Source organism: Clytia hemisphaerica, unplaced genomic scaffold (assembly GCF_902728285.1).
Source record: "Clytia hemisphaerica strain Z4C2 unplaced genomic scaffold, Clytia hemisphaerica genome assembly, whole genome shotgun sequence".
NCBI classification, from domain to species: Eukaryota; Metazoa; Cnidaria; class Hydrozoa; order Leptothecata; family Clytiidae; genus Clytia; species Clytia hemisphaerica.
Window position 1 is genome coordinate 4,662 of NW_027103925.1, and position 14,235 is coordinate 18,896.

At 34.3% G+C, this 14,235-nt stretch overlaps 2 protein-coding genes and 1 long non-coding RNA gene across 3 annotated transcripts in view; 2 read left to right on the plus strand and 1 right to left on the minus strand.

Moving 5' to 3' along the window:
* Nucleotides 1-3,580: 3,580 nt before the first annotated feature.
* LOC136809708 (putative agmatine deiminase) lies at nucleotides 3,581-5,260 on the plus strand. The gene has a single exon (XM_067066244.1). The coding sequence runs from the start codon at nucleotides 3,637-3,639 to the stop codon at nucleotides 4,591-4,593; it is 957 nt and encodes a 318-aa protein (XP_066922345.1). The 5' UTR covers nucleotides 3,581-3,636; the 3' UTR covers nucleotides 4,594-5,260.
* Nucleotides 5,018-7,337, minus strand: LOC136809709 (uncharacterized; the record flags this gene model as incomplete). The annotated part of the gene is given in 3 exon segments (XM_067066245.1): nucleotides 5,018-5,742; nucleotides 5,938-6,198; nucleotides 6,325-7,337. Coding segments are annotated over 3 exon segments (756 nt in total). The 5' UTR covers nucleotides 6,545-7,337.
* A 501-nt stretch (nucleotides 7,338-7,838) lies between these two features.
* The window catches only part of LOC136809713 (uncharacterized), a 39,317-nt gene continuing 32,920 nt past the window's right edge, over nucleotides 7,839-14,235 (plus strand). Inside the window, exons 1-2 of the long non-coding RNA XR_010847014.1 lie at nucleotides 7,839-7,956; nucleotides 8,125-8,249. This is a non-coding gene — a long non-coding RNA (uncharacterized lncRNA). The remainder of the gene's footprint in view (nucleotides 7,957-8,124; nucleotides 8,250-14,235) is intronic.

Consider the following 14,235-nt stretch of genomic DNA (forward strand, 5'->3'; position numbering starts at 1 on the left):
GGGTGGCCAGACAGATCTAGAGACTAGAGCCTAGCAGAGTAGAGCAGTGTGCACAAACGCCAAACCTATTTTTCACTTTTTTCACTTACTTTTGGTTTTTACATAAATCTTATTTGACCATCTCGTAGACAAGCTTGAAGTCCTTCTTTCAGTTTGCTTTCAATTTATTTGAAAGCTTCTTTGTGGAATAATAAGTTGTAGACAGTTGTACTGTAGTTAAAGCAGCGAGTGCTATATTCAAACCCAGTCCGCGAATAAGGAACCAGTATGCGAAAGATCTTTTGAAAGAAAAAATTAGAGCTCCACTCGCAGGTACCGTCAACTTAGCCTGGATATCCAGACTGTAAACTATTTCACAGTCTAGTTTTTGATATTTTATGTTCTGGTTTACCGCCTGGTCTCCCTAGAGCGATTTGCATTCTCTTTAAGAGAATGCAGTCCGCTTGCTTGCGCTCACTTCGCTAAAGCCGTAAGGGCCAATCTACACAGCGCGGAGCGAGCAATTCTTAAGGAAAAATAGGATAGTCCTCCAGTTGCTAGTGAAGATAGGGCTTTCTGTTACATGAAAACATGAAAAAGAAGAAAACAGAGGCAAGTTCATTTTCCAAGAAAACATGGTTGACAGTCATGATAATGCATGCAAACTTTTTTATGGACTTTGGTGTAATCTTTGGATGTTTTAAATAGTTTTAGATCTTGTAAGACTGCTTTTTATTAATTTCTGTTTTGCTGCCCTGGGTTGACTAGGAAACATGGATTTGCACTTTCTTTCTCTAGGGAGACCAAGCTCTATAAATTTAGAACTTTGTATGTTGAGGTAATTTTTGTTTTTTCTAAAATTTTGAGCTTGGATATCCAGGCTACCGTCAACTGCTCTAACTTGGGATTATTGGTTGAAACATGGGACGGGTTGATATCTGGCAGTTAGTAGTCACACTTAGGAAATCAAGCTTTCAGATAAAACAACATCAGTTATCTACAGGATGTATTTGCAACAACAAGGATGAGAGTTACCTGAATTTGCAAGACAATTAATTAAAACTTGAAAGTTTGAAACAAAATAAAACGTGCAGCAGCCAAACAAAATCAACCAACCAAAATTTGTCATTCAATTTCCGAGACAGCGCTTTGATTTTTAAGGCCTTGTTTATACGATAAAGTAAAAACAATTCCGCACATGTAAATGGATCAGTGTTTGAGGTCAGGCAAAATTTCCGGGAAATAGCCTATCTGGCAGTGCGCGGATCTAGGTGGATTCCGTCTTCCCCGTAGATCTTTTTCTTGGGAAGTTGATCTTCAAATTAGTTCTCAAGGTTGGCTTGGCTCAAATCTTTTCATCTACGGCTCAAATTTTAGGCAATTTGTCATAGTTTTTGAGAATGTTAATTTTATTAAAAAGCGCTGGGTTATTTCTTCATGAATCCCTTTCGAAGTTTTGCGGCACATTTTTTTGCTTGAGAGTCAGGTAAACGATGTAGCACTTTTGCAGTATTAAATCTTTGATACGCATTTCGGCGGGACGCTAGTGTGACTAACTGTCTGGCCTGTATTTTCACTTACTCTGTTAAATCTCTTTGACAACAAATTTGTTTTGATAACTCCACCAAGTTTATCAATCATACTTTCTGTCATAGCATGTCACGATAACTTTCACTGATAGAGCGCGTCCTTTTTAACTTTTTTGTTTTCATTCAAAATGACCGGATGCTGATTGGAGAATTAGAGAACGCCTGTCGCCGCCTAACCGCCATCGCCAAAATAACAAATAACGAGTGTGTAACTTTCCGTGCGAGTGACTTCATACGCTCCATCATTTTGCCACTAATTTGCTCTTCTTCGTTGCAGACATTTGCGTGTGTTCCACTACAAAGTTTTTTTCATATTTCGATTTAAAAGCCTACACAGTGCGAAAGAGAAATTGTGTGTTTTTTAATATGCCGTTTATTAACTCAAACCAAATGACTTTGGAGGTTCAGTGAAATGGTGGCCGAATTGCTGTCCCATGTTTTGTCAGATAGTCCCAAGTTAGAGCAGTTGACGGTAATATTTTAACTCTTCTCCACGATGATACAGGGGTATTTGAACTTTTCAAAACCACGTCTTTTTTATAAGAACTTTAGCGTTTTACTAACCTGTTTATTTTTATAAATATTTTCTTGTTGTCAATTTTTTGTTTTCTTTTTCAAGTTTTGCTCATCGAAAAGCGCGGCAATGTAGTGTCTTCTTTTTTAATTGAGATTGCTAGCGCTGTCGAATGTTTTGACGTTGCAATGTCTTCATTTTGAATATGGTGTTTGGATCATTCGCGGACTGGACCCTTTTTGATATCAAATACTAGACAGACACAAAAAAAAGTGAATAAGTGAAAATTTGAGGGAAAATTATTGAGTACTTAGTTTGAAATCTTTATACTTATAGTTTAGAGAGTCAGAAAAATTTACTTGGCATGTTTAAAAGTCTTTACCGGACGTGTCCGAGAATAATTTATTAATTGATGATGTCACAAGCAAAAGTGAAAAATTGACGTTGCAAAATTTCATAGTTTTATATACCATTCGAAGCGTTTTTTGATGTAGATTTCAAATCACATCAATCTTAATAAGTAAAAATTTGAATACGAAAAGTTATTGACGTCCGTATCTTCTATGACGTCATTTTTGAAAAAATGCCTCATTTTATAAGGAATTACGATCTCAATTTTCTCGAGTTAGGCTGAGAAATCGAATATACCCGTTTAATTGTCTTCTGTATAGTTTTTGACGAGCTTTCGAATGGTGTAAATTGTTTTTCGATTTTATGACATTCAAATTTGACATTTTTAGGGGGTGAGAGGGTCATGATTGACCAAAATCACATGTCGAATTTCATAACTTTTGAAATCTAAATTTTTACCTATTGAGACTGATGTGATTTAGAATCTAGATCGAAAAATGCATCGAATGGTATATATATCATTATTATATGCTGAAATCAAATTTTCACTTTTGGTGATGACGTCATCATTTGACAAATTACTACCGGACATGTCCGTTAAATAAATTTTCGGATGCCGAGTAAAATTTTTAGGATCAGTAGATATATGGGAACAAGAAAAATCAACTCGACGTTTGTCCCAAAGTCGTCCAGATTTTAGATGTCGTCAGCTGGCTGTCTATACTGGTGATATGTTTCTATTGATTTTGAATTATAATGAACTAACATGTTTCAATGAAATTTTGTGTGATGGAAAATAACAGGTTCTTTCCAAAGAGGAAAGTCATTTTCAGAACTCTTCTTGTGCAAATCTTCTCATAAAAAATATTTCTTCTCCCGATCAGCCATGTTTACAAAAATCCCGAATTTTGTTCATTTTTTACTTGGCCTCGTTCAAAATTGGTTTGGTGCTCTGTTTATTTTAATTTAAATTTTTGGACAGATTGCAAGGTATTTTAGATATAAACTTTATATGTCTTTCGGTTTTCTGCTTTTAGAAGGGTTCATTTCAATTTCAAATCTCAACTTAAAATTATACTGATTAACCAGGTGGGTCCTTGAAAATATCACTTGTTGTTACTGCTTTGAAATCAGCTGTTTATGATAAAGTATTTTGATTTCTTTGTCACAGGAATTATAAAATTAACACGAAAATACATAAAAATGTTGCTTGTGCTTTCTACTCCCTCCAAACGCGACAGTTACTACAGAAAATATTTGGACAAGATGATTGACTTTTACATCTCATACGCTGGAGCAGTAATCAATGAAAACCACGACAATATTGTGATTTTAGCTGATAAAACTGCAATGCCTTATTTAGCATCAAAGTTACCGAGTGAAAATCTTTTACTGGTTGATAAACAGCTTGACCCATGGGTTCGTGATGTCAGCCCAGTTTGTCCTGGCAAGAACATCCAATTTCAATACAGTGGTGGATTAAAGAAAAAGGAAGCAAAGCTCCTCCAAAAAAGCTTCAACCGAATCATTGAAAAGTACCACACATCTTTTTCTCAAGTTGATTTTTATAATGATGGTGGTAATTTTGTTTACAATCAAACGCTGGAAATCATCATTACAACTGACAAGTTTCTTGAATTAAATAAAATCACAAAGTCTAAAGCCAAGCTTTTGCTGAAAGATATTTTTAATGTCAAACAGGTTGCGATTCTTCCAGCAGATGATGAGAAGCTTGGTCACGTGGATGGTATGTGTTCCTTTCTTGATGAGAAAACTTTACTTTTGGTGAACTATCAAGAGGACCTGAAATTTCGAGATTCTGTCCTGAAAGAGTTGGAGCTTTTGGAAAATGTTGAAATCAAGGAGGTGACTTGTCCCTTCAATGATAAGAAAGCAGAAGGTGGATTTACTTCAGCTTATGGAATTTACGTCAATTGTGTCTGTACTGAGAATGCTGTTTATGTTCCTGTGTTCAATGATGTATGTGATGAACCAGCTCTGTCTGTGATCAGAGAAAGTGTGAGTTCCAAAGAAGTGATTCCTATAAATGCTGAAGCAGTTTGTGATTTAGGAGGCTCCTTACGTTGCTTGAGCTGGGAGGTGGAAGGTGAAAACGCCCATCGTTTGATGCAAGCTGCCAAGTTATCTGTTACTAATTGAAAATAAATATTATTGACAAAGTTATTGTATTTAGACAGCTCATAAGAATAAGTCGAAATTTCACTGGAACAGGGACAAAATAGTTTATATACTGTACCGTATAATTTCGAATAAACACCCCGGGCATAAATCAATTAATTAATTTTTTGGTTTTTGAAAAAAGGTGTTTATTAAATATTTTATAACCAAGGTCACTTTAATAAAGTGAATGAGAACCTTGAGAAATTGAAGCCTTTTCATGACTGTTAGACTACAAATATGTCAACTTAAAGATATTGAAACGGGTGAAAATCAATTCGAATATTATATTAAAAGAATACAATTACTAATCATTTATATAATAAGTCTTCCTTCGTACTGTTCTTCCTTTCAGCTTTTAATTTCAAATAAACGCCCCTGCTATGGGTGCGTTTTAAAAAAACAAAGGGCGTTTATTCGAAGTAATACGATAACATAATATGTTACATAGCAAGACTAATCATTAGAAAAAATGCCCAAGAAGTACGATGGAAAAATTATGGCTAAAGTGACTATTTAGGGTGAAAAGGCTTTCTGGTATCAGTATCAAGCACCAAATTTCAGCTTGTTTAGAGTTATGCAAAATTAATTCTACAGGACTATTAGTTATCGTTGCACAAAATGAAGATTCTTAATCCTTTACTCGATTTTTATATTTTTTTGTAAATAAAACACACATGCATTTATATGGATAATTCTTTTGTCTTTTTTTAAACTTGTTCAAAATAAATATTTATATTCATAGGATATATTTACACAATTTAAATTCATCTTTATACACATCTACCTAAATTTCTATGTACAGTTTTACCTGAGCAAAATTCAGATAATAAAATCATTAAAAAACACAAAAACTTCAAACTTCTTTGTAGACGAAGGTTCCCTCCACACCATCGATACTATCTCTCATATTGTATTGGTGTTTATGTCCACGACCTGAGAACTCAAGAGAGGAGATCTTTCGCTTCTTGTGTTTACAGAACATATGTTCCAGATTGTAAGCTTCTCCTTTGAGGGAGATTCGTTTGGAAGGTGAATGATGTAACCTGATGGCTTTCCTTCTCCACGTCTTCCCGTCTTTCGTTTCGCTTTCGTCCGAAGATGAGTCATCTTCTGTTGAAGGACATTCACCTGAAAGAAAAGAAAAGAAAATGCAAAATCAACAACAATGATTCATTTTCTTTTTCTCGGAAGCTTTCTTTCAACTTGATTACTTTCCGCTACAAACTAATTATCTGTTAACAACCGACATCATCTTTTTAATCCAGCTCACGTAGCCTCCTTAGAAATGAATCCTGGAAACCTTTCACTGAAAGATATACTTACAGTTTTCATCACATCCCCCATTCAATAAATGTTCCAAATAGATTTGTGCTTGCGTTGCTTGTTCAATCAAAGTATCGTAATCCATCTCGAACTTTCCTTCTTCCGAATGCATCTCTTTTCCTTGGTCAATATCAATGACTTGTATTTTGGGTACGTTGTTATTTTCTTTCGGTTTGCTGGTGTTGTGATTCTGTTTGAATCTCAATTTGGTCAGCAAATGATCCACAGTTCCTGACAATCTTGAACCCTTGGCGTGGTACACTGAAAAGTAAAGAAATTGTTTGTCAAATTGAAGGATTGAATATTAGCATGAGAAACATTGTGAGCACGATCCTCTACTTGATTAACTATTATATTCAAAGAGTTCTTTAGTAAGATAATACTCACATGTGGTTAAAATTTCACTGAGGATGATTTCAGCCTCTCTTGCTCTTTGTATCAATTGATATTCGAAAATTTTATCATCAATAAACAGCGTTTGGACTTCATCAACCTCGATAGTTGGAATATTATTCATAGTGTTGGCTTTTGGATGTTTATTCTGTGCTCCAACAACAATTGCTTTCTGTTTCTTCGCATCCGTTAAGATTTGCTTGATGAGATTCATGGTGATAATGTTTGAAATGTTTCAGTTGCAATTTGTTTTATATGGTTGTTGATGATGAAATCTTGTAATAGATTATTCATACAGGTCCTCTTTCGTTGTCGTAAAGATGATGGGTTTCGTTCAAATGTGTTGGTTCCCGTTAGACCAGGCGTTCGTTCACGTTTTCTAGTAATGAGACGTTATTTGCAGACTGAAGCTTCTTTATATATGTAGATCATTAACAAGTAATTATTTTTCGTAACATGACAAATAGAAGCTAATTGTCGGATGTAATGACGCTTTACAATTGCATTGTCGTTATGAAATTTTATTATTGCCTGTCTATTGTTTTTCTTACAATATTTACGGATGCTGTATGTCAACCTTTTGTTGTTTTTATTTCATCTTCATTTCCTTGCATTGGTTCTCGTTTATCTCAAAATTATATCATGCTGTTTTTATATAGAAACGCCTTAGCATTCCAGACGAAAGTGAGACTAAACAAAATTGATTGTTCGGGTTGCTAAGAAAACAATCTTTATAATCAACCTTAGAGTTATCTATATTTTGTTTAGTGACTTTTCTCCAATTCTTTGAAACTTGAATTCGAAAGATCTGATAAAACTTCATAAGAACAACTCCACAATGAGCCAGAAAAGGTGTTCCTTAATCTCGTAATGATGACGTCAATGAAATTGTGTGTGTTACTTGACATGCACTGACACAGTTCGGTCAGTACCTTCCCTGTATCTGCATTTCACATGGGTCACTCACGTCAATGATATCGCCTATGAATCAGCTGAATCAAGTTTTTAAGTCGTATTGCTGTATTGGGACTAAGCTTTTAGAAGTTTCGGATGAATCTTTCAGGTCACTGAATTATGTGCCTCTGTTTACAAAGGTCAATAACATGAATACTCAACATCATCCACTGATCAAAATCATTTCCCACTTTCACTTGACCTACTTTCTAAACTTTCTACACTACACATTTGACTTTATGGTCGGATTTGGCTGAAATCTTTGTTCCATGTTGTTTTTTTTCAGCACTTTCGGGCCTTTAAAGAGTATGACGGTCGGGATCACGGTCTCTATGTGTGTGGTAAATGTTACTAGCCTACGTTCCCTCGTGATATATATTGGCTCTTTTACACAGGCCCTTATTGGCGTTATTTTTTTGTCGCTGGCGTAAAAGGGCCGGCGTAAATTTTGCTTAAGCGTAATAAGGGTCAGTAAGGTATTCTACAGTATAATGTAAAGAGCTATCATAGGAAAAGTTTTTCAAAATGACATTTCTTTCTGCTTTCGATTTATTTCACTTTTCAGCAAAAATATTAAAAAGATGTCAGATGACTTCTGGGATTGAGAAATTGGAAATGAGTATCCTCCATTGGAAAGTTTTGCAATTCAGCAACAAATTATCTTCAAGAAAGGTATTCAATGACCTCAAGAATTCTATATTTTTATCTTTGATAGCCGGAACTCGAGAATATCTTGCTTATTTTCGGATTTCCCAAAATTTAGTACTTGATCTCTTTTCTTTTTCTATGACCTGGATCGGTGGTATATTCCTGGGTACTAAGTTCTTTTCATTTCATTAGGATGTTGGAAGGATAGAAGAGGAGTAACTTCACATCCAGAACAGATTTTTAAAACAAACGATGATTTGCAATTTCCACATTTTCATGCATCCTACCCCGGGAAGACTTACCTTCTTATTTCAGAGGTAAGATGGCTTTTCTTCAGTATTCTTCAAGGAAAATTAGTTTTCTTAATTTCGCATACGATGAGTAATATATCACATTGTGTACTTTTCGAGTGGATGTGTGTTGCAATGTCATATTTTTATCGCTTTTTATGGTCACGAGAACGGCTCATTTTCTTAAAATAGAACTCAGTTACTTTATTTGCAAGGATTGAAAAGATTGTTCTGGTAGTAATTGAGAATCCACCGCAAAGGTCATTGACCACTGAAGAGTTCAAGATGACTCATCCTCCATTTATTTTACATGCTCAAAAACAAAACATAAAACCGTTATCAGTATTAGCCTCCGTCTCGGAAGAGGACTGGGCCCGAATTTGCGGACGTTTTCAAAGTTTCACTTTCGTTTCGGCTATACGATAGCGTTTTCAAGCAGAAAGCAGAGGAATTCTGTGAAATTATGGCAGGGAATGCTAACCTATTTTTCCAGTGTTTCTCAAGATTGGACCAAGATTATTGTTCTAGAAAGTTCATAAAGGCCTAATAGTTTCAGATTAGTATGATTTCATCAGAAAAAACATTTACACCAAAGCTCCTTATTGATATGTGAAGGCTACCAAAAATAGCAATGTCCTCCATCAGAACAACTTTAACATAAGGGACAAGGACAGTCAAGAAGTCTACTTTGTTGAAAATTTGCACAAAATACTTAGAGAAAATGGTACTATGGAAGCCCATTTTATACTCCTAAATGATAGTTGAAAGATCAGCAGTTGAGAGGGTTGATTAAAATAGAACTGAAAGCACACAATAAAGTACACATATATATTTGTCCAGAAAGAACTGGCATGTTGTTTGCTTTGTTTTGGTGTTTAAAAATATGTACTTATCAGTCCTAAAAAGATACAAATTCGAATATAATGAGGGAAATGAGTCTGGTTAAATGTTACTATATTTACAAGAAAGGATTACCGAAAAAAATACTACTGTATGTACTACTGATGAACTAAACTCAAAAACTAAAACTTTACCATAAATTTACATTACGACAATTTAAAAATCTATCTTTAATAGCAACAAAGAAAAAAACATGGCTCAAAGTTTTAAAAACAGAGCTAGTCAGAGCTTTCAATTCAGTAGGTATAGAGCTTTCAAAATTTGAAAACAGACACTGCGTTGGTTACTACAAGACATACTATCCACACGGTTTTTTCGATTCATGAAAAAAATAAAGTATTTATCAAAAAAAGTTCTCTTTTTTTTGGTAATCAATTCCAACAAACAACAATCAATATAACAGTTTTTTGAAAACCATCCCACAGCGTAAACATTATCAACCAACTAAACCACACCGCCAAAATTGTAAAAATAAGTCAATATAATTTCTATTAACAATTTCTCGTAAATGTTTTTTTTCCAACATTCTGATACCAATCATGGCTGGAGGCATCATGTGCAGAGTGACTGTGTGGTACTGTATTTCATTGCTTTTAATGATCACGATACCAAACATCAACCAAACAAAAATTGCCACCAAGCCAAATCTGTCGATTAAAAATTTCCATGAAAATTATAATTGAAACTTATCTCCAGCAAAATACTTTTTTCAACATTCTGGAGGTGTTCAAAGTTAAAGGTATCATATGTAGAGCCAAACAATACATGAAAAATCATTTGCTATCCCATTTGCCATGAGATATATGAGTCAACAAATCAAACAAAAACCAACAAATCATGTCTCTTCACTTTCATGTCACATCGTGTTTATATGGGGTATCAGAAAGCCAATCCACAAGAAGAGCCATTTTCCTTTATTATGGAGTGTTCCAAAACTATTGGTAGGTTGTTTGGAAGTAAAGAAACCCACACAGTTTGTTTTATTTTGAAGATTTAACTTGAAAACAAACTGCATCTTTCCAGCAGAAACTCATGTTTCAACCTGCTACATAACATTGGTCAGTCGGGTCTGCTACTAACATGTAATAGTTTTCTTATAGCCGAGCTTGAGAATCCGTAGGCAGAACTTGTAACATGTATTATGTGTATAATTATGTCAGTCGACTTGAATCATGATACATTACTCACATTTCAGTGGATGCATTTTCGCTGTGAAATTATCCGCAAAATTTTCTGACCGCGTTCTGAGACGGAGGCTAATTTCATGACGTACTAGCAAAAAAAGTTCACTTTTGTTTCAGAATGTTCTTAGAAATCTTTCTGTAAAACAATAAAGGTCAACAATGACAAAGTGCTCCCCGAGGCCAAGTAGTATCAATAATGACCTGTCAATAATCAAAGCGATAAACACAGAAAACTTTTCCCACACAGATAAAAAGCCAATTAATTAAACATCAATACCTGAAAACCAATTTAAAGGTACTTAATGAGTCAGGCGAGCTAATTCAAAAGTTACTTTCTTTGGTAACTATAGTGACCATCCAAACCACTTTATTTGTTGGAGAAAAGACATAAAATGAAGGTTTTTTGCCATCCTTAATATCGTAATTATGGGAAAATGACAGCGGATTAAGTACTAGACGTACGAAAAATGTAGAAAAAGGATATGAATTTGTTTTTCGAAATTCAAATTAAGAAAGAAGTCAAAAAATACAATAACAAAACTAGAGATATTTTTTTCGGTCAAGAAAAGACCACAAGGTGGTTAGGTACTGAAATAAATACAAATTTAAAAAATGTTCAAAGACTTACATCATTTTTAAAATACTAACTGTGCTTATTTTGAACCATCAATGTGGTAGCTCTATTGCGATACACGTTTTTTTTTTATAAGAACATCCAAAAAATTTAAGCCTTGGGATGTTTTTAACTTTTCGAGTTTTAAGCCTAAAAATGTTCTTAACATGTTCTCATTTTCGTCATTTTTTGAGTATTTTTGTCTATTTTCCTAAGAAATTGGGTGTTTTAGAGCCCACAAAGCCTTAAAATGTTCTTAACTTGTTCTTAACACTTAAGCTGTCGATGTTCTTATAAAGTTTAAAGTTCTTATAAAAAAACGTGTATATCGAAATGTTTTGAATACATGGAACCCACTCATCCAAATAACTCTTTGATTCACTGCTACAAAACGAAGTAATTAAAATTTTAATTACCAAAACAATGATTGATGATATTTTTATAAACAAGATGATTAAAATGATATTTATGATATTGTTCGAAAGAGGCTCCTGGTGTTACTATTTTGTCGCCTAGCAACTGTGTTTCGTCAACAAACCACTCAAACACGTTTTCAACTTTCGCATTTAAGCTCGAGAAAGAATGATCTACATTTTGAATGAGTTTTTTAATCAGTTTAAAGTTGAAGTGATTATCAGATTTTCTAGCTTAAGAATGAATTCCTTTGTGCAGTTTGATATTCTGAAAAAATGTGTCACGTTTATATTTTGTACAATCTTACTTAACATGTACAAAACAATCCTTATTTGATTTGAGGAGCTCCAATCGTGCTCTTGAAATTTGATTTTTAAAGATTCAGATTATCAGCAATACAGTGGAGTCTCCATAACTCGAACACGCACGTGAAACCGAGATTTGTTCGACTTATTGAAAATTTGAGTTTAAAATTTTTTCGAAGGAAGTGAAAGATTAGGAACTTTCTTCAAGTTAAAGAGACATTCGAATCTAAAGTCCAAATCTCGTTTCTCCTTTATCAAATTTCCAAACTCTCTTTGAAGTTGCCATGTTCCGTCATGCTTGGAAAGCCCTGGTCATGAGGAGAAAGAGGCCTGTTCAGGCCTGAACATCTTAGCAAGCAAGCCAAATCTTCTGAAAAAGCTCTACTGTTTTCTTTGGCTAAGATGTAATCCTTGAAGTTGTCATCTTTCAGAAGGTGAATTCCTTATGTTTTTCTCTGGAATGGAAGTCAATGAAAAACTAAGAATATATCATATATCTTCTCGTTTTCTTTTTGGAACATGCAGTTCTTCAGAAATATTATCATACAAGAAGGTACTCGCGATCGAAGTACGCAATGTATTCAACATCGTTTTGTGACGTCATCACTACTCCACACGTCACATGCTTTCCAAGAAAGAAAGCATAGAAGCTGCAGGAACATGTTTCACTGCAGACCTTCGAGGAGGTAATTGCCAAGTAGATACAAGACGTCATCTGATGATGTCATTGCTTGATGATAAACGACGTTGTTTTCTCTCGGCGAGATAATGTTGTCTTACCAGGAAGATTTGGAAAGAAACTTCTAGTTTCGAATGTTGATTCATGATCGCGAAAAGTGAACATCAACACGACAACAAAAAATAATCAGCGCTCTTCAGTTTGTGGTTCACCCGAATTTCTTCCTGATTTGCGGTTTCGTGTTTTTGTTTTTTGACAAGCATTTTGCTTTTTGTTGTCTTGAATTGGACTTTGACCGGAGCATCGCTTTGCTATCCAAGTCTACCTAGAGCTAGATGACGAATTCTGATGCTTTGTTCAGTAAAGGAGTGCCCTTAGTGTCCTATCTTTTCTTTGTTATATCAGCGAGATGTGAAATAAAACTCTCCTTGGGTTTTCTTGTTATCTGTTAATCAAATTGAACATCGGAGGCTGAGGAATTCTTGACATATCTCTTTCAACTAAAAATACCATGTACAGGGTGTGAAAGAAGGAAAAAGGGGTTTGCAGAAAGTTCAAGTACACATGGGAGATGAGATGTCTTCAAAATTAGAAAAGTTAGCTTGGAATACGACGACTGTTCGAAAATCCCTTCGATTGATTTTGTTCGACGTTCGACGTTTCGTTTAATAAGGTAAATAACATCAAGAGCTTATTTTCTTCAAATACTTTCTATGGCTGTGACATGTTTAAGTTGACCTTGCACACAAAAAACCTCCCTATCTATCTATACTACCAAAATATTCAAATATTGCAATCTGTGATATTTTTTTAAAATTTTCGCTAAAGTGGGTTTATTATCGGAAGTTGAAATTTCGTCCGTAAAATGAATATCGCCCCATCATACCGTTTCCTGATGCTGACAGTCTGAATTGCATGAATTTGCACTTTTGAGAAATCACAACTTCATCAACAAAATATTGTTTCAATGTTTCGGTGAAAGAATGGACAATCAAGCTAATGCAAATTGAAGTAAATGTTCACAGAAAGGCTAAAAGTGTTATGAGGTGTTGAATTTTTCAGAAAAACTTTACTCCCCCTGAATTTACATCCTTTTTAATTTTTTAACCTTGCGACATTCCACCTACGAAAAAGTAACAACATTTTTCGAATCGAAGAAAAGACACCCGGAAAAAAAATTAACCGAAAGAGACGTGATCTCATTTCGACGATGATGTCATTTTACGGTTCCATCTTGAGTTACATATTTTACATTGTTTTATAAACAATTGTCATTATTACTGCACATTTCCACCTGCTTTAAAAATTTTGAAAATCAGTAACATCTATTTAATAAGAATCTGAAAAATAATTTGAATGAATGTATGTAAGTTGTATAGTTTTCCTGTTCTTAGGCTTAAACACACGTGACTTCGCAATGATGCCTTTTTCCCTCGAAGTAAGATTTTCAAGAATCAAATGTTAAGGGTTACTTAAAGTCTTGTTATGGAATTCGACATTAAACTTAATTTTCAAATAAAAAATCATTCCCCTTAAACGTGATATCGAAAGTTTCAAAAAGACCGCTTTCTGTTCAAAAGATTTTGTAATCAAGTTGACCCGGTCCGTTGCAAAATCATTTCCTGAGAAAATATTAAGGAATGTAATCATTATTTATCAATTGATTAATTAGTAGCATCCTTAATGGGGTTATCCCATGTCAGATTAGGTTAATTTGCTCTGAAAACCATTAATTAAGCTAATGTTACCCGTATCGCTAGTTTCTTATGGCTTTTTTTTATTGTCATTTAATTTAAACGTAAATACAAATCAAAGCAAGATTTCTCCTTTTCTCAAGCAGTACAAAAATGCTGTCGTTCTACAAATTTTTTTTTTTTTTTTCCCCTCTTCGATCAGACTTTCATCTACGTACGCTTTT

Excerpts from the sequence above, each read along its gene's own strand:
- LOC136809708 (XM_067066244.1), top strand. The coding sequence starts at position 3,637 with ATGTTGCTTGTGCTTTCTACTCCCTCCAAACGCGACAGTTACTACAGA.